This window comes from Neopsephotus bourkii, unplaced genomic scaffold (assembly GCF_033783945.1).
Source record: "Neopsephotus bourkii isolate Nb327-2 ecotype Australia unplaced genomic scaffold, CSIRO-AGI_Nbou_v1 NB_1548, whole genome shotgun sequence".
In the NCBI taxonomy this organism is placed as follows: Eukaryota; Metazoa; Chordata; class Aves; order Psittaciformes; family Psittacidae; genus Neopsephotus; species Neopsephotus bourkii.
The window spans coordinates 53,108-72,237 of NW_026902024.1; the positions used below are offsets into that span (position 1 = coordinate 53,108).

Consider the following 19,130-nt stretch of genomic DNA (forward strand, 5'->3'; position numbering starts at 1 on the left):
CCATCCCTGTCCCCATCCCTGTCCCCATCCCTGTCCCCATCCCTGTCCCCATCCCCATCCCCATCCCTGTCCCCATCCCCATCCCTGTCCCCATCCCTGTCCCCATCCCTGTCCCCATCCCTGTCCCCATTCTCTGTCCCAATCCCTGTCCCCATTCCCATCCCCTGTCCTCATTCCTAGCCCTGTCCCTTTACTCAGAGAGGCCACCTCATCCTCATACTTGACCCCATTCCCATGCCTGTCCCTTTACACAGTGGGGTCACCCCATAGCCTGTCCCCATCTACTGTCCCAATATTCCTACTCAGCAGGGCCATCCCTGTCCCCATCCCCTGTCCTCATCTCCATCCCCTTTACCCAGGGGGGCCACCCCATCCCCTGTCCCCATCCACATCCCTATGTCCGTCCCCTTAACCCAGTGGGGTCACCCTATCCCCTGTCCCCATCTACTGTCCCCATATTCCTACCCAGCAGGGCCATCCCTGTCCCTATTCCCTGTCCCCATCCCCTGTCCTCATCTCCATCCCCTTAACCCAGTGGGGCCACCCCATCCCCATCTCCATCCCCATCACCTTACCCAGTGGGGCCGTCCTATCCCATCCCCATGCTGACAGACCATACCTGCCCTCCTTTCTGTCCCCATCCCCTGTCCTCATCTCCATCCCCTTAACCCAGTGGGACCACCCCATCCCCATCACCTTGCCCAATGGGGCCACCCCATCCCCTGTCCCATCCCCATCATGTTACCCAGTGGGGCCATCCCATCCCATCCCCATCCTGACAGACCATACCTTCCCTCCTTTCTGTCCCCATCCCCACCCCCCCCACCCCCCCCCCCACCCTTACCCCATGGGGCCACCCCATCCCCTGTCCCCATCCCCATCCCCTTACCCAGTGGGGCCACCCCATCCCCTGTACCATCACCATACCCAGTGGGGCCACCGCATCCCATCCCCATGCTGACAGTCCATTCCCCTCCTTTCTCTCCCCATCCTGTCCCTGTCTCCATCCCCATCCCCATCCCCCACCAGAACCACCCCATCCTCACCCCCTTTCCCTTTGAAACCCCCTTATCTCCCCGTTATCTCCCCCAGCCCCACACCACAGGGGCAGGGCCCATCCCTTTGCCCAGCGGCCACAGGGCATCTCCCTATTCCCGCATGGGGAGGAGCCGAGCCGCCCTTTACCCAGGGGCGCGGCGAACGGGATGCAGGGATGGGACCGGGGGGAGCTCACAACCCCATAGCGGGTACCAGCTCCGTGCCGCTGACCCTGGGGTACCCCCCCCCCCAAATCCCTCACCCCCAAACCCAGCCATGTCCTTCCGGAAGGTGGTTCGGCAGAGCAAGTTCCGGCACGTCTTTGGGCAGCCGGTGAAGACGGAGCAGTGCTACGATGACATCCGCGTGTCCCGCATCACTTGGGACAGCACCTTCTGTGCCGTCAACCCCTCCTTTGTGGCCATCATCGTGGAGGCCAGCGGTGGCGGCGCCTTCCTGGTCCTCCCCTTGCATAAGGTGGGTAAAGGGATGAGGATGATGATGGTAATAGGGGGGGGATGCGCTTTGATGGGTGAACCCCATCTTTGCGTCTCCATGGTAACAGACCGGCCGCATCGACAAGTCCTACCCGACGGTGTGCGGGCACACGGGCCCCGTGCTGGACATCGATTGGTGTCCCCATAACGACCACGTCATCGCCAGTGGGTCTGAGGATTGCACTGTGATGGTGAGGGGGAACGGAGTGGGGGAAAAGGGGGGTTAATGTGATAATGGGGGGGTCCCCACGCTCTGGTTTTGGGTGTCCCCATAGGTTTGGCAGATCCCGGAGGGCGGCTTGAGCCAACCGCTGACGGAGCCGGTGGTGATGCTCGAGGGGCACTCCAAGCGCGTGGGCATCGTCGCATGGCACCCTACTGCCCGCAATGTGCTGCTCAGCGCCGGTATGGGGGTACCACAGGGATAACGGGGTACAACGGGGGTACCAGTGATGGGGATGACGCCGTCACCCCATTGGTGTCCTCAAGGGTGTGATAACGTGGTGCTCGCAATGTGCTGCTCAGCGCCGGTATGGGGGTACCACAGGGATACGGGGTACAATGGGGGTACCGGTGATGGGGATGACGCCGTCACCCCATTGGTGTCCTCAAGGGTGTGATAACGTGGTGCTCGCAATGTGCTGCTCAGCGCCGGTATGGGGGTACCACAGGGATACCGGGGTACAATGGGGGTACCGGTGATGGGGATGACGCCGTCACCCCATTGGTGTCCTCAAGGGTGTGATAACGTGGTGCTCGCAATGTGCTGCTCAGCGCCGGTATGGGGGTACCACAGGGATACCGGGGTACAATGGGGGTACCGGTGATGGGGATGACGCCGTCACCCCATTGGTGTCCTCAAGGGTGTGATAACGTGGTGCTCGCAATGTGCTGCTCAGCGCCGGTATGGGGGTACCACAGGGATACCGGGGTACAATGGGGGTACCGGTGATGGGGATGACGCCGTCACCCCATTGGTGTCCTCAAGGGTGTGATAACGTGGTGCTCGCAATGTGCTGCTCAGCGCCGGTATGGGGGTACCACAGGGATACCGGGGTACAATGGGGGTACCGGTGATGGGGATGACGCCGTCACCCCATTGGTGTCCTCAAGGGTGTGATAACGTGGTGCTCGCAATGTGCTGCTCAGCGCCGGTATGCAATGTGCTGCTCAGCGCAGGTATGGGGGTACCACAGGGATACCGGGGTACAATGGGGGTACCGGTGATGGGGATGACGCCGCCGTCACCCCATTGGCCTCAAGGGTGTGATAACGTGGTGCTCGCAATGTGCTGCTCAGCGCCGGTATGGGGGTACCACAGGGATACCGGGGTACAATGGGGGTACCGGTGATGGGGATGACGCCGTCACCCCATTGGTGTCCTCAAGGGTGTGATAACGTGGTGCTCGCAATGTGCTGCTCAGCGCCGGTATGGGGGTACCACAGGGATACCGGGGTACAATGGGGGTACCGGTGATGGGGATGACGCCGTCACCCCATTGGTGTCCTCAAGGGTGTGATAACGTGGTGCTCGCAATGTGCTGCTCAGCGCCGGTATGGGGGTACCACAGGGATACCGGGGTACAATGGGGGTACCGGTGATGGGGATGACGCTGCCGTCACCCCATTGGTGTCCTCAAGGGTGTGATAACGTGGTGCTCGCAATGTGCTGCTCAGCGCCGGTATGGGGGTACCACAGGGATACCGGGGTAAATGGGGGTACCGGTGATGGGGATGACGCCGTCACCCCATTGGTGTCCTCAAGGGTGTGATAACGTGGTGCTCGCAATGTGCTGCTCAGCGCCGGTATGGGGGTACCACAGGGATACCGGGGTACAATGGGGGTACCGGTGATGGGGATGCCGCCGCCGTGACCCCATTGGTGTCCTCAAGGGTGTGATAACGTGGTGCTCGCAATGTGCTGCTCAGCGCCGGTATGGGGGTACCACAGGGATACCGGGGTACAATGGGGGTACCGGTGATGGGGATGACGCCGTCACCCCATTGGTGTCCTCAAGGGTGTGATAACGTGGTGCTCGCAATGTGCTGCTCAGCGCCGGTATGGGGGTACCACAGGGATACCGGGGTACAATGGGGGTACCGGTGATGGGGATGACGCCGCCGTGACCCCATTGGTGTCCTCAAGGGTGTGATAACGTGGTGCTCGCAATGTGCTGCTCAGCGCCGGTATGGGGGTACCACAGGGATACCGGGGTACAATGGGGGTACCGGTGATGGGGATGCCGCCGCCGTGACCCCATTGGTGTCCTCAAGGGTGTGATAACGTGGTGCTCGCAATGTGCTGCTCAGCGCCGGTATGGGGGTACCACAGGGATACCGGGGTACAATGGGGGTACCGGTGATGGGGATGACGCCGTGACCCCATTGGTGTCCTCAAGGGTGTGATAACGTGGTGCTCGCAATGTGCTGCTCAGCGCCGGTATGGGGGTACCACAGGGATACCGGGGTACAATGGGGGTACCGGTGATGGGGATGCCGCCGCCGTGACCCCATTGGTGTCCTCAAGGGTGTGATAACGTGGTGCTCATCTGGCACGTGGGCACGGCGGAGGAGCTGTACCGCCTGGAGGGGCTGCACCCCGAGCTCATCTACAGCGTGAGCTGGAGCCGCGACGGCGCCCGCTTCTGCACCGCCTGCAAGGACAAGAGCGTCCGCGTCATCGACCCGCGCCGCGGCACCGTGGTGGCTGTGAGTGACCCCCCCCCACCACCACCAACCCCGTTGGGTACCACTGGGGGTGTTTGGCCGCATGGGAGCATCCCACAGAGGTGCCTTCATCCTTTGTGATGCTCCATGGGTACCCTATGGGGGGATGGTGGCCCTGTTGTCATCCATGCCCCATGGGTGCCCTATGGGGGGATGGTGGCCCCGTTGGCATCCATGCCCCATGGGTGCCCTATGGGGTGATGCTGACCCTGTTGGCATCCGTGTCCCATGGGTGCCCTATGGGGTGATGCTGACCCTGTTGGCATCCTTTATCATGCCCCATGGGTGCCCTATGGGGTGATGCTGGCCCCATTGTCATCCATGCCCCATGGGTGCCCTATGGGGTGCTGCTGACCCCATTGTCATCCTTCATCATGCCCCATGGGTGCCCTATGGGGTGATGCTGACCCCGTTGTCATCCATGCCCCATGGGTACCCTATGGGGTGCTGCTGACCCCGTTGTCATCCATACCCCATGGGTACCCTATGGGATGCTGCTGACCCCATTATCATCCACACCCCACTAGTACCCTATGGGGTGCTGCTGACCCCATTATCATCCACACCCCACAAGTACCCTATGGGGTGCTGCTGACCCCACTGTTATCCATACCCCATGGGTACCCTATGGGGTGCTCCTGACCCCATTATCATCCACACCCCACAAGTACCCTATGGGGTGCTGCTGACCCCACTGTTATCCATACCCCATGGGTACCCTATGGGATGCTGCTGACCCCACTGTGTCCCCCCCATAGGAGAAGGAGAGGGCCCACGAGGGTGCCCGCCCCATGCGCGCCATCTTCCTGGCCGATGGCAAGATCTTCACCACCGGCTTCAGCCGCATGAGCGAGCGGCAGCTGGCGCTATGGGACCTGGTGAGGAGCACCCCTTCCTTTTGGGGTGGGGGGGTCCCCCCCTTTATCCCCATAGTGCTCACCCATTGCCCCATAGGATAACCTGGACGAGCCCATGGGGCTGCAGGAGCTGGACTCCAGCAATGGGGCTCTGCTGCCGTTCTATGACCCCGATACCAATGTGGTCTATGTGTGCGGTAAGGTAAGGACCCCCCAAACCCCATTTATACCCCCCCTTTCCCCCACCCGCACCCCATTAATGCCGTGTTCCCTTAAGGGGGACTCGAGCATCCGGTACTTCGAGATCACAGAGGAGCCCCCCTATATCCACTTCCTCAACACCTTCACCAGTAAGGAACCACAGCGGGGAATGGGGTGGATGCCCAAGCGGGGGCTGGATGTCAGCAAGTGCGAGATCGCCAGGTGGGGATGGGGGGGACCCCCCCTTTGCACCCCACTTTGTACCCCCCTTTGCACCCCTATTCACAACCAGGGACCCCCATTCCCATAGGTTCTACAAGCTCCATGAGCGCAAGTGTGAGCCCATCATCATGACAGTGCCCAGGAAGGTCAGTGGGGAATGGGGGGGTGCCCTATGTTGGGGTATAGGGGGGGTTAATGGGGGTACCCAAGTGCATTGGTGGGGGTGCTGATGGAGTTAATGGGGGTCCCTGGGTATAACAGGGTGTTTGGCTCTTGGGGTACCCAAGTGCACTGATGGGGGTGCCTATGGGGGGCTGGATGGGGTCCCTGGGTATAACAGGGTGCCTGGCTCTTGGGGGACCCAAGTGCACTGATGGGGGTGCCTATGGAGTTAATGGGGGCTGGTTGGGGTCCCTGGGTATAACAGGGTGCCTGGCTCTTGGGGTCCCCAAGTGTGCTGATGGGGGTACCTATGGTGTTAATGGGGGCTGGTTGGGGGCCCCTGGGTCAGGTCCCCATTGGTGCTGCTGGGGTCCCTGTGCAGTAAATGGGGTCAGTTTGGGGGTCAGGTCCCCATTGGTGCTGCTGGGGGTCCCAGTGCAGAGCAGGGTGCCTATTGGGGTGCAGGGCAGGGCACCATTGGGGTGCAGGGCAGGGTGCCCATTGGGGTGCAGGGCCCCATTGGGGTGCCCATTGGGGTGCAGGGCAGGGCACCATTGGGGTGCAAGGCTGGGTGCCCATTGGGGTGCAGGGCACCATTGGGGTGCAGGGCAGGGCGCCCATTGGGGTTCAGGGCAGGGTGCCCATTGGGGTGCACGGCCCCATTGGGGTGCCCACTGGGGTGCAGGGCTGGGTGTCCATTGGGGTGCAGGGTGCCCATTGGGGTGCAGGTTGCCCATTGGGGTGCCCATTGGGGTGCCCATTGGGGTGCAGGTTGCCCATTGGGGTGCAGGCAGGGTGCCCATTGGGGTGCCCATTGGGGTGCAGGGCAGGGTGCCCATTGGGGTGTAGGGCACCATTGGGGTGCCCATTGGGATGCAGGGCCCCATTGGGGTGCCCATTGGGGTGCAGGGTGCCCATTGGGTTGCCCATAGGGGTGCAGGTTGCCCATTGGGGTGCAGGTTGCCCATTGGGGTGCCGGGTGCCCATTGGGGTGCCCATTGGGGTGCAGGTTGCCCATTGGGGTTCCCATAGGGGTGCAGGTTGCCCATTGGGGCGCAGGTTGCCCATTGGGGTGCAGGGTGCCCATTGGGGTGCCCATTGGGGTGCAGGGTGCCCATTGGGGTGCAGGTTGCCCATTGGGGTGCAGGGTGCCCATTGGGGTGCCCATAGGGGTGCAGGTTGCCCATAGGGATGCCGGGTCCCCATTGGGGTGCCCATAGGGGTGCAGGGTGCCCATAGGGGTGCAGGTTGCCCGTTGGGGTGCAGGGTGCCCATTGGGGTTCCCATTGGGGTGCAGGGTGCCCATAGGGGTGCAGGCAGGTTGCCCATTGGGGTTCCCATTGGGGTGCAGGGTGCCCATTGGGGTTCCCATTGGGGTGCAGGGTGCCCATTGGGGTACAGGGTCCCCATAGGGTTTCCCATTGGGGTCCCCATCGGGGCGCCCCCTCACTGTGTGTCCCCGCAGTCGGATCTCTTCCAGGATGATTTGTACCCGGACACAGCGGGGCCCGAGCCCGCCATGGAGGCGGAGGAGTGGGTTTCGGGGCGCACGGCGGGGCCGGTGCTGCTCTCCCTGCGCCAGGCCTACGCGCCCTGCAAGCAGAGGGAGCTCAGGGGGAACCGGCGCAGCCTGGGCCACGACGGACCCGCACTGGGCACCACTGGGACCAGTACCAGCATCGGCACTGGGACCAGTATCAGCACTGGGACCGGTACCGGCATCAGCACTGGGACCAGTATCAGCACTGGGACCAGTATCAGCACTGGGACCAGTACCAGCATCGGCACTGGGACCAGTATCAGCACTGGGACCAGTATCAGCACTGGGACCGGTACCGGCAGGACCTCGCCGCCCCCCACCAACACCGCCCGCCTCAGCGCACCCCCAGCACTGGGCACCGGCACCGCAGGCACCCCGGTATGGAGGGGATGTGGGGTGGGTGTGTGGATGGGATGGATGGGATGTGGGAATGGGGCTATGGGGGGTATGGGATAGGGAGGGTTATGGGGGGAGCAGAGGTATGGATCTATGGGGTTATGATATGGAGGTGGGCTATGGGGTGGGTCTGTGTGGGGATGGTCTGTAGAGATGGGACTGTTGGGTGGATGGGGCTATTGGGTGCATGGGGCTATGGGGTGGGTCTGTATGGGCAGGGTCTATATAGATGGGTCTATTAGGTGTGTGGGGCTATGGGGTATATGTGGCTATGGGGTGGGTCTATATGGGCAGAGTCTATGTAGATGGTCTTATTGGGTGTGTGGGGCTATGGGGTATATGGGGCTATGGGGTGGGTCTATATGGGCAGGGTCTATGTAAATGGACCTATTGGGTGCATGGGGCTATGGGGTGGGTCTATATGGGCAGGGTCTATGTAGATGGCCTTATTGGGTGTGTGGGGCTATGGGGTATATGGGGCTATGGGGTGGGTCTATATGGGCAGAGTCTATGTAGATGGCTCTATTAGGTGTGTGGGGCTATGGGATATATGGGGCTATGGGGTGGGTCTATATGGGCAGGGTCTATGTAAATGGACCTATTGGCTGTGTGGGGCTATGGGGTGGGGGGGGCCTATGGGCAAGGCTATGGGGCGAGCAGCGCTATGCGGGGGGGGGGGCGGCTACGGTCTAGAACGGGTCTATGGAGGTGGGGCTACGGGGTGGGTGTGGGCGTGGCTATGCGGTAGGCGGTGTCTTATTGGTTGCGACTATGGCGGGGCGGGGCGGGCTGGGCGGGCGTGGCTATCGGGTGCGGGGGCGTGGTCTATGGAGGAGGAAGCGTGGTCTGTAGAGGAGGGGGCGTGGTCTGCGGAGGAGGCGTGGTCATGGAGGGGGGCGTGGTCTGTGGAGGAGGGGGCGTGGCCTATGCCTGGGTGCCCGCAGGGCCTGCCGGAGGTGCTGCAGGAGGTGCGGGCGCTGCGGGCGCTGGTGGCCGAGCAGGGGCAGCGCCTGTCCCGCCTGGAGGAGCAGCTCAGCCGCCTCGAGAACGGACACGTCTGAGGACCCCCCCCCCCAAACCCCCACTCCCAACCCCCACCTCAGGGACCACCGACCCCGGGGGGCACCCCCCAATAACCACCCCTCCCCCACCATGGGGTGTCCCCCTCTTTCCTCCCCCTCCCCTTCTATTGCCTTACTGGGTGCTGCCCCCCCACTCATGGACCATTATTGCCCATCCCCTGCATCCCCCATCCCTTGGGGGGGGGGGTTCTTCCCCCCATTGCTATGGGGCAGGGCGTGATCTCTGTGTGTGTGTGTGTGTGCCCCCCCCCTCCTTGTCCCCCCTATATTTTGGGGGCTTTTTCCCCTTTTCTTTCTGCCCCCCCCCCACCCCTTCCAGTGCAGGGTCAAAAAGTCTCTATTTTCACTCCAAATAAAGGCATTTTTAAGAAAGAAAGGGGGGGAATGGGGCAGAGGGGCCTTGATGGGGGCTATGGGGCAGAGGGGCCTTGATGGGGGCTATGGGGCAAAATCAAACCTCTGTAAAAAGGACTACAGCCTAACGCTTAAACACTCAGCCATCTTACCACATTACCTGTGACCCTTAATCGATGACTATTCTCAACCAACCACAAAGACATTGGAACTCTTTACCTAATCTTTGGCACATGAGCAGGCATAATCGGCACAGCCCTCAGCCTACTCATCCGAGCAGAACTAGGCCAACCAGGAACCCTACTGGGAGACGACCAAATCTACAACGTAGTCGTCACTGCCCATGCCTTCGTAATAATCTTCTTCATAGTAATACCAATCATAATCGGAGGCTTTGGAAACTGACTAGTTCCCCTCATAATTGGCGCCCCTGATATAGCCTTCCCACGCATAAACAACATAAGCTTCTGACTACTCCCTCCATCCTTCCTCCTCCTACTAACCTCATCCACAGTAGAGGCAGGAGCCGGCACAGGATGAACAGTCTATCCCCCCCTAGCCGGAAACCTTGCCCATGCCGGAGCCTCAGTAGATCTAGCTATCTTCTCCCTCCACCTAGCAGGAGTATCATCCATCCTAGGAGCAATCAATTTTATCACCACCACCATCAACATAAAACCCCCCGCCCTATCCCAATACCAAACCCCACTATTTGTATGATCCGTCCTAATCACAGCTGTACTCCTCCTACTATCTCTGCCAGTCCTAGCCGCTGGAATCACAATACTCCTCACCGATCGTAACCTAAACACCACCTTCTTCGACCCAGCCGGAGGAGGAGATCCAATCCTATACCAACATCTCTTCTGATTCTTTGGCCACCCAGAAGTTTACATCCTTATTCTCCCAGGATTTGGAATCATCTCACATGTAGTAGCCTACTACGCAGGAAAAAAAGAACCATTCGGCTACATAGGCATAGTATGAGCCATATTATCTATTGGATTCCTAGGATTTATTGTATGAGCCCATCACATATTTACCGTCGGAATAGACGTAGACACCCGAGCATACTTTACATCCGCCACCATAATTATCGCCATCCCAACCGGAATTAAAGTCTTTAGCTGACTAGCCACACTACACGGAGGAGCCATCAAATGAGACCCACCCATACTATGAGCTCTAGGGTTCATCTTCCTATTCACCATTGGAGGTCTAACTGGAATCGTCCTAGCAAACTCCTCCCTAGACATTGCCCTACACGACACATACTACGTAGTAGCACACTTCCATTACGTTCTATCAATAGGTGCTGTCTTTGCCATCCTAGCAGGATTTACCCACTGATTCCCCCTATTCACTGGATACACTCTAAACCAAACATGAGCTAAAGCCCACTTCGGAGTTATATTCACAGGTGTAAACCTAACCTTCTTCCCCCAACACTTCTTAGGACTAGCAGGCATACCACGACGATACTCCGACTACCCAGACGCCTATACACTATGAAACACCCTATCATCTATCGGCTCATTAATCTCAATATTAGCCGTAATTATACTAACATTCATCATCTGAGAAGCTTTCGCCTCTAAACGAAAAATCTTACAACCAGAATTAACCTCCACCAACATCGAATGAATCTATGGCTGCCCGCCCCCATATCACACATTCGAAGAACCCACCTTCGTCCAAGTACAAGAAAGGAAGGAATCGAACCCTCATATGCTGGTTTCAAGCCAACCGCATATCAAACCAATTATGCTTCTTTCTCAATGGGGTGTTAGTAAACCAATTACATGGCCCTGTCAAAGCCAAACCATAGGTGAAAACCCTGTACACCCCCACATGGCCAACCACTCACAACTAGGATTCCAAGACGCCTCCTCCCCTATCATAGAAGAACTTGTCGAATTCCACGACCACGCCCTTATAGTTGCCCTAACAATCTGCAGCCTCGTCCTCTATCTACTAACACTTATATTAATAGAAAAACTATCCTCCAATACCGTTGACGCCCAAGAAGTCGAACTTATCTGAACAATCCTACCTGCAATCGTCCTTATCCTACTCGCCCTACCATCCCTCCAAATCCTATATATAATAGACGAAATCGATGAACCAGACCTAACCCTAAAAGCCATCGGACACCAATGATATTGATCCTACGAATACACAGACTTCAAAGACCTCTCATTTGACTCATACATAATCCCCACAACCGAACTTCCACTAGGTCACTTCCGACTCCTAGAGGTCGACCATCGCATCATTATCCCAATAGAATCCCCAATCCGCATTATCATTACCGCCGACGACGTCCTCCACTCATGAGCAGTCCCAACACTAGGAGTAAAGACAGACGCCATCCCAGGACGACTCAACCAATCATCCTTCATTACCACCCGCCCAGGAATCTTCTACGGTCAATGCTCAGAAATCTGCGGAGCCAATCATAGTTTCATACCAATCGTAGTTGAATCTACCCCTCTCACACACTTCGAGACCTGATCCTCACTACTAACTTCCTAATCATTAAGAAGCTATGTACCAGCACTAGCCTTTTAAGCTAGGTGAAGAGGGTAATATTCCCTCCTTAATGACCATGCCCCAACTCAACCCAAACCCATGATTCTCCATCATAATTATAGCATGACTAACCTTCTCTTTAATCATCCAACCTAAAATATCATCATTCACCTCCACAAACACCCCTACCCACAATATACCCCCAACTACCAAAAACCACCACTGAACCTGACCATGATCTTAACCTTCTTCGATCAATTCTCAAGCCCACATTTCCTTGGAATCCCACTAATTCTCCTCTCAATACTATTCCCTACTCTACTCCTCCCCGCACCAAATAATCGATGAATCACCAACCGCTTATCCACCCTACAACTATGACTCACCAACACCATCACCAAACAACTCATAACCCCACTAAACAAACCAGGCCACAAATGAGCCCTTATCCTAACATCACTAATAATACTTCTTCTAACAATCAACCTCCTAGGCCTACTACCCTACACTTTTACCCCAACCACCCAACTATCAATAAACATAGCCCTTGCCTTCCCACTCTGACTCGCCACCCTACTCACCGGCCTACGAAACCAACCAACAACCTCCCTGGGACACTTACTACCTGAAGGCACACCCACTCCACTAATCCCCGCTCTAATCTTAATCGAAACCATTAGCCTCTTTATCCGCCCATTAGCCCTAGGAGTCCGTCTCACAGCAAACCTCACCGCAGGCCACCTATTAATCCAACTTATCTCAACAGCCACCATCACCCTCCTCCCCATCATACCAACAGTATCCATCCTCTCTGCCACAATCTTACTACTACTAACAATCCTAGAAATAGCAGTAGCCATAATTCAAGCCTATGTATTTGTCCTCCTACTAAGCCTCTATCTACAAGAAAACATTTAATGGCCCACCAAGCACACCCCTACCACATAGTAGACCCTAGCCCATGACCCATCCTAGGAGCAATCACTGCCCTACTCACCACATCCGGATTAATCATATGATTCCACTACAACTCCTTACAACTATTAATCCTTGGACTCCTATCCATAACCCTAGTTATGCTTCAATGATGACGAGACGTTGTACGAGAAAGCACATTCCAAGGCCACCATACAACAACAGTCCAAAAAGGCCTACGATATGGAATAATCCTCTTCATCACATCAGAAGTATTCTTCTTCCTAGGCTTCTTCTGAGCCTTCTTCCACTCCAGCTTAGCTCCAACCCCAGAACTAGGAAACCAATGACCTCCAACCGGAATCATACCCCTCAACCCCCTAGAAGTACCCCTACTTAACACAGCCATCCTCCTAGCCTCAGGCGTCACCGTAACCTGAACCCACCACAGCATTATAGAAGGGAACCGAAAACAAGCAGTCCAGTCACTAACACTTACCACCCTACTAGGTCTATACTTTACCATCTTACAAGCAACTGAATACTACGAAGCCCCGTTCTCAATCGCCGACGGAATCTACGGTTCAACCTTCTTCGTAGCTACAGGATTCCACGGACTTCACGTTATCATCGGATCCACCTTCCTCCTAGTCTGCCTCCTACGATTAACCAAATTCCACTTCACACCCAACCACCACTTTGGATTTGAAGCAGCAGCCTGATACTGACACTTCGTAGATATCATCTGACTATTCCTCTATACAACCATCTACTGATGAGGATCCTGCCCTTCTAGTATATCCATTACAATAGACTTCCAATCTTTAAAATCTGGTTTACCCCAGAGAAGAGCAATAAACATAATCACATTTATACTCACCTCAACCCTACTCCTCAGCACAGCCCTAACCACACTAAATTTCTGACTCACTCAAATAAATCCAGACTCAGAAAAACTATCACCCTACGAATGTGGATTCGACCCACTAGGATCGGCCCGCCTCCCATTCTCAATTCGATTCTTCCTCAGTAGCCATCCTATTCCTACTATTCGACCTAGAAATCGCCCTCCTACTACCACTACCCTGAGCCATCCAACTAAAATACCCAACCACTACCCTAACCTGAACCTCTGCCATCATCCTTCTACTAACCCTAGGTTTAATCTACGAATGAACACAAGGAGGCCTAGAATGGGCAGAATAAGAAAGTTAGTCTAAAGCAAGACAGTTGATTTCGACTCAACAAAACATAGTCCACCCTATGACTTTCTCCATGCCCCTTCTCCACCTAAGCTTCTACTCAGCTTTTACCCTAAGCAGTCTAGGATTAGCCTTCCACCGAACACATCTCATCTCCGCCCTACTATGTCTAGAGAGCATAATACTCTCAATATACATCGCCCTATCAACCTGACCAATTGAAAACCAAACGCCATCCTTCACCCTTATACCAGTCCTCATACTAACATTCTCCGCCTGCGAGGCGGGCACAGGCCTAGCAATACTAGTAGCCTCCACACGAACACACGGCTCTGACCATCTACAAAACCTAAACCTCCTACAATGCTAAAAATCATCCTACCAACAATAATACTACTTCCAACAACCCTCCTCTCCCCCCTAAAGTCATTATGAACAAACACCACAACATACAGCCTACTAATCGCCACCCTAAGCTTACAATGAATAACTCCCTCATACTACCCCTACAAGCACCTAACCCAATGAGCAGGCACCGATCAAACATCTGCCCCCCTACTTGTTCTATCCTGCTGACTCACACCACTCATAATCTTAGCAAGCCAAAACCACCTACAACACGAACCACTCTCACGAAAACGAATTTTCATATTAACCCTAATCGCAATCCAACCTCTCATCATTCTAGCCTTCTCAACCACAGAGCTCATAATATTTTTCATCTCATTCGAGGCAACCCTAATCCCAACATTAATTCTAATCACACGATGAGGCAGCCAACCAGAACGCCTAAGCGCAGGCATCTACCTCCTCTTCTACACACTCATCAGCTCCCTCCCCCTACTAATCGCAATCCTCTATCTGCACTCACAAACAGGCACCCTCCACCTCCCCACCTTAAAACTCACCCCCCACCCCACATCCACACCAACTAAACACTGAACCACCACCCTCCTAGACATAGCGCTACTCACCGCCTTCATAGTAAAAGCACCACTGTATGGCCTCCACCTATGACTCCCAAAAGCCCACGTAGAAGCCCCAATTGCAGGCTCCATGCTACTCGCTGCCCTACTTCTAAAATTAGGCGGATACGGCATTATACGCATCACCCATTTAACAAACCCCCCCCAAAACAACCTACTCCTCTACCCTTTCATCACACTTGCCCTATGAGGGGCGCTAATAACCAGTTCAATCTGCCTACGCCAAATCGATCTAAAATCACTCATCGCCTACTCTTCCGTAAGCCATATAGGTCTAGTCATTGCTGCATGTATAATCCAAACACACTGATCCTTCTCGGGCGCCATAATCCTTATAATCTCCCATGGATTAACCTCATCCATACTATTCTGTCTAGCCAACACAAACTACGAACGCACACACAGCCGCATTATACTCCTAACCCAAGGACTACAACCCATCCTACCTCTAATAGCCACCTGATGGCTACTAGCCAACCTAACAAACATAGCCCTACCCCCCACCACAAACCTGATAGCAGAACTAACTATCATAACCTCACTATTCAATTGATCCACCCCCACTATCCTCCTAACCGGAGTCGCCACCCTACTAACCGCCTCGTACACCCTATCTATGTTAACAACAACCCAACGAGGAACCTTACCCCCCCACATCACAACACTCCAAAACTCAACCACACGCGAACACCTACTAATAATCCTCCACCTCCTCCCCATACTCCTCCTCATCCTAAAACCCGAGCTCATCTCAAGATCCCCCTTATGCAAGTATAGTTTAAATCAAACATTAGACCGTGACCCTAAAAATAGAAGTTAAATTCTTCTTACCTGCCGAGGGGAGGTTCAACCAACAAGAACTGCTAACTCTTGCATCTGAGTCTAAAACCTCAGCCCCCTTACTTTTAAAGGATAAGAGCAATCCACTGGTCTTAGGAACCACTCATCTTGGTGCAAGTCCAAGTAAAAGTAGTGGAAACAACCCTACTCCTTACCACCCTCACAGCCCTCACACTAATCATTATTCTAACACCCACACTCCTCCCCCTCCTATCAAAAAACTTCAAAAACTCTCCTAAAACTATCACCCTCACCACCAAATATGCCTTCCTAACCAGCTTAGTACCATCAACACTATTTATGCAATCAGGGTTAGACAACGTCACCACACTTTGAGAATGAAAGTTCATCATAAACTTCAAAATCCCCTTCAGCCTCAAAATAGACCAATACTCCATACTATTTCTCCCCATTGCCCTATTTGTAACATGATCCATCCTACAATTCGCACTATCGTACATAGAATCAGACCCATACATCACAAAATTCTTCTTATACCTGACAACCTTCCTAATTGCAATACTCACACTAACACTTGCCAATAACACCTTTCTCCTATTCATCGGCTGAGAAGGTGTTGGCATCATATCCTTCCTCTTAATCAGCTGATGGCATGGACGAGCAGAAGCCAACACAGCAGCCCTGCAAGCTATCCTATACAACCGAATCGGCGATATCGGACTTATCCTGAGCATAGTATGGCTCGCCTCAACCCTAAATTCCTGAGAGATACAGCACATACTTTCCCCCACAGAAACCCCCACACTCCCTCTACTTGGCCTTATCCTAGCCGCCACAGGAAAATCAGCCCAATTTGGACTTCACCCCTGATTACCAGCCGCCATAGAGGGCCCTACCCCAGTCTCCGCCCTACTCCACTCAAGCACTATAGTAGTCGCAGGAATCTTCCTACTTATCCGAACTCACCCATTACTCACTAACAACAAAGGCGCCCTCACCATATGCCTATGCCTAGGCTCCCTATCTACCTTATTCGCTGCTACCTGCGCCCTTACACAAAACGACATCAAAAAAATCATTGCTTTCTCCACATCTAGCCAACTAGGACTAATAATAACCACCATCGGACTCAACCTCCCACAACTAGCCTTCCTTCACATTTCAACCCACGCCTTCTTCAAAGCCATACTATTCCTATGCTCAGGATCAATCATCCACAGCCTAAATGGAGAACAAGACATTCGAAAAATAGGAGGATTACAAAAAATACTCCCAACAACCACCTCCTGCTTAACAATCGGAAGCCTCGCACTTATAGGAACTCCCTTCCTAGCAGGATTCTTCTCAAAAGACCTTATCATCGAAAACCTAAACACCTCCTACCTTAACACCTGAGCACTTCTCCTAACCCTCCTAGCCACAACCTTCACCGCAACGTACAGCCTCCGAATAACCCTCTTAGTGCAAACAGGATTCACCCGCATACCAACAATCACCCCAATAAACGAAAACAACCCACAAATCACAAACCCAATCACCCGTCTAGCTCTAGGAAGTATTACAGCAGGCATATTCATTACACTATACATAACTCCAACACACACTCCTCCCATGACAATATCCCTACCAACAAAAACCACAGCCATCATAGTATCCGTCCTAGGCATTATCCTCGCCCTAGAGCTCACAACCCTAACCCACACCATAACCCACCCTAAACAAAACCACTACTTAAACTTCTCATCTACACTAGGGTACTTCAATCTCCTAACCCATCGCCCAAGCTCCACAGCCCTATTAAACACCGGGCAAAAAATTGCCAACCACCTAATCGACTCATCCTGATACAAAAAAATCGGACCAGAAGGACTCGCTAGCTTACAAGTCTTAGCGGCCAAAACTTCAACCACATTACACAAAGGATTAATCAAAACATACCTAGGATCATCCGCACTATCCATCTTAATCATCCTACTATCCCTATAACCCAACCCTAATGGCCCCCAACCTACGAAAATTCCACCCCCTCCTAAAGACAGTAAACAACTCCCTAATTGACTTACCAACCCCCCCCAATATCTCCGCCTGATGAAACTTTGGATCCCTCCTAGGAATCTGCCTAACAACACAAATCCTAACAGGCCTACTCCTAGCCACCCATTACACTGCAGATACTTCCCTAGCCTTCTCCTCCGTAGCCAACACATGCCGAAACGTACAATATGGATGACTAATCCGCAACCTACACGCAAACGGAGCATCATTCTTCTTCATCTGCATCTACCTCCATATCGCTCGAGGCTTCTACTATGGCTCATACCTCTACAAAGAAACCTGAAACACCGGAGTCATCCTCTTACTCACCCTTATAGCAACAGCCTTCGTGGGTTACGTCCTCCCATGAGGCCAAATATCATTCTGAGGGGCTACAGTTATTACAAATCTATTCTCCGCCATCCCCTACATCGGACAAACCCTAGTAGAATGGGCCTGAGGTGGATTCTCCGTAGACAACCCCACTCTCACTCGATTCTTCGCTCTACACTTCCTACTCCCATTCATAATCACCGGCCTAGCTCTCATCCACCTGACCTTCCTACACGAAACGGGATCAAACAACCCCCTAGGCATCTCATCTAACTGCGATAAAATCCCATTCCACCCATACTTCTCCCTAAAAGATCTCCTAGGCTTTACAGTTATACTCCTCCTACTAACCACCCTCGCCCTATTCTCACCCAACCTACTAGGAGACCCCGAAAACTTTACCCCGGCAAATCCACTAGTAACCCCCCCACATATTAAACCAGAATGATACTTCCTTTTCGCATACGCAATTCTACGCTCAATCCCCAATAAACTAGGAGGTGTCCTAGCCCTAGCAGCCTCCGTACTAATCCTATTCCTAAGCCCACTCCTCCACAAATCCAAACAACGGACCATAGCCTTTCGTCCCATCTCTCAGTTACTATTCTGAACCCTAGCCGCTAACCTATTTATCCTAACATGAGTAGGAAGTCAACCAGTAGAACACCCATTCATCATCATCGGACAGTTAGCCTCACTAACCTACTTCACTATCATCCTAATCCTATTCCCCATCACCTCCTCCTTAGAAAACACAATCCTCAATTAACTCTAATAGTTTACAAAAAACATTGGTCTTGTAAACCAAAGAACGAAGATTTACCCTTCTTAGAGTTAGAATCAGAAAAAGAGGATTAAAACCTCCATCACCAACTCCCAAAGCTGGCATTTTACATTAAAACTACTTTCTGACCCTAAACAGCCCGAATGGCTCCCCGAGATAAACCCCGCACAAGCTCCAACACAACAAACAGGGTCAACAGCAATCCCCAACCAGCCACTAAGAATATCCCCACCCCACAAGAATAAAACAAAGCTACCCCACTAAAATCCAACCGAGCAAAAGATGTCCCCACACTATCAACAGTGCTTACCCCAAACCCTCCACCCTCCCACCCCCAAACCGTAAACCCCACACCAAAGACCAAAACAAACCCTAAAGCATATCCCACAACACGCCAACCATCCCAAGCCTGAGGGAATGGGTCAGCAGCCAATGACACAGAATACACAAAAACCACCAACATCCCA

The 19,130-nt window shown here is 53.8% G+C and overlaps 1 protein-coding gene and 1 pseudogene across 1 annotated transcript; both read left to right on the plus strand.

Moving 5' to 3' along the window:
- The first annotated feature begins 1,300 nt into the window (after nt 1-1,300).
- LOC133221773 (coronin-1B-like) lies at nt 1,301-8,717 on the plus strand. Its single transcript, XM_061370947.1, has 11 exons — nt 1,301-1,515; nt 1,604-1,726; nt 1,811-1,940; nt 4,063-4,244; nt 5,021-5,140; nt 5,217-5,321; nt 5,397-5,542; nt 5,631-5,688; nt 7,170-7,356; nt 7,480-7,622; nt 8,585-8,717. Exons 1-11 carry the CDS (start codon nt 1,315-1,317, stop codon nt 8,699-8,701), a joined length of 1,512 nt encoding a protein of 503 aa, XP_061226931.1. The 5' UTR covers nt 1,301-1,314; the 3' UTR covers nt 8,702-8,717.
- Nucleotides 8,718-17,607: 8,890 nt separating this feature from the next.
- On the plus strand, nt 17,608-18,648 carry LOC133221774 (cytochrome b-like; annotated as a pseudogene).
- The last annotated feature ends 482 nt before the right edge of the window (nt 18,649-19,130 follow it).

Bases quoted from the DNA above. Each gene is read 5' to 3' on its own strand.
- LOC133221773 (XM_061370947.1), top strand. From the start codon at position 1,315: ATGTCCTTCCGGAAGGTGGTTCGGCAGAGCAAGTTCCGGCACGTCTTT. The intron at 1,727-1,810 runs GTGAGGGGGAAC...GTGTCCCCATAG, and splicing joins CTGAGGATTGCACTGTGATG to GTTTGGCAGATCCCGGAGGG. The intron at 5,543-5,630 runs GTGGGGATGGGG...CCATTCCCATAG, and splicing joins AGCAAGTGCGAGATCGCCAG to GTTCTACAAGCTCCATGAGC.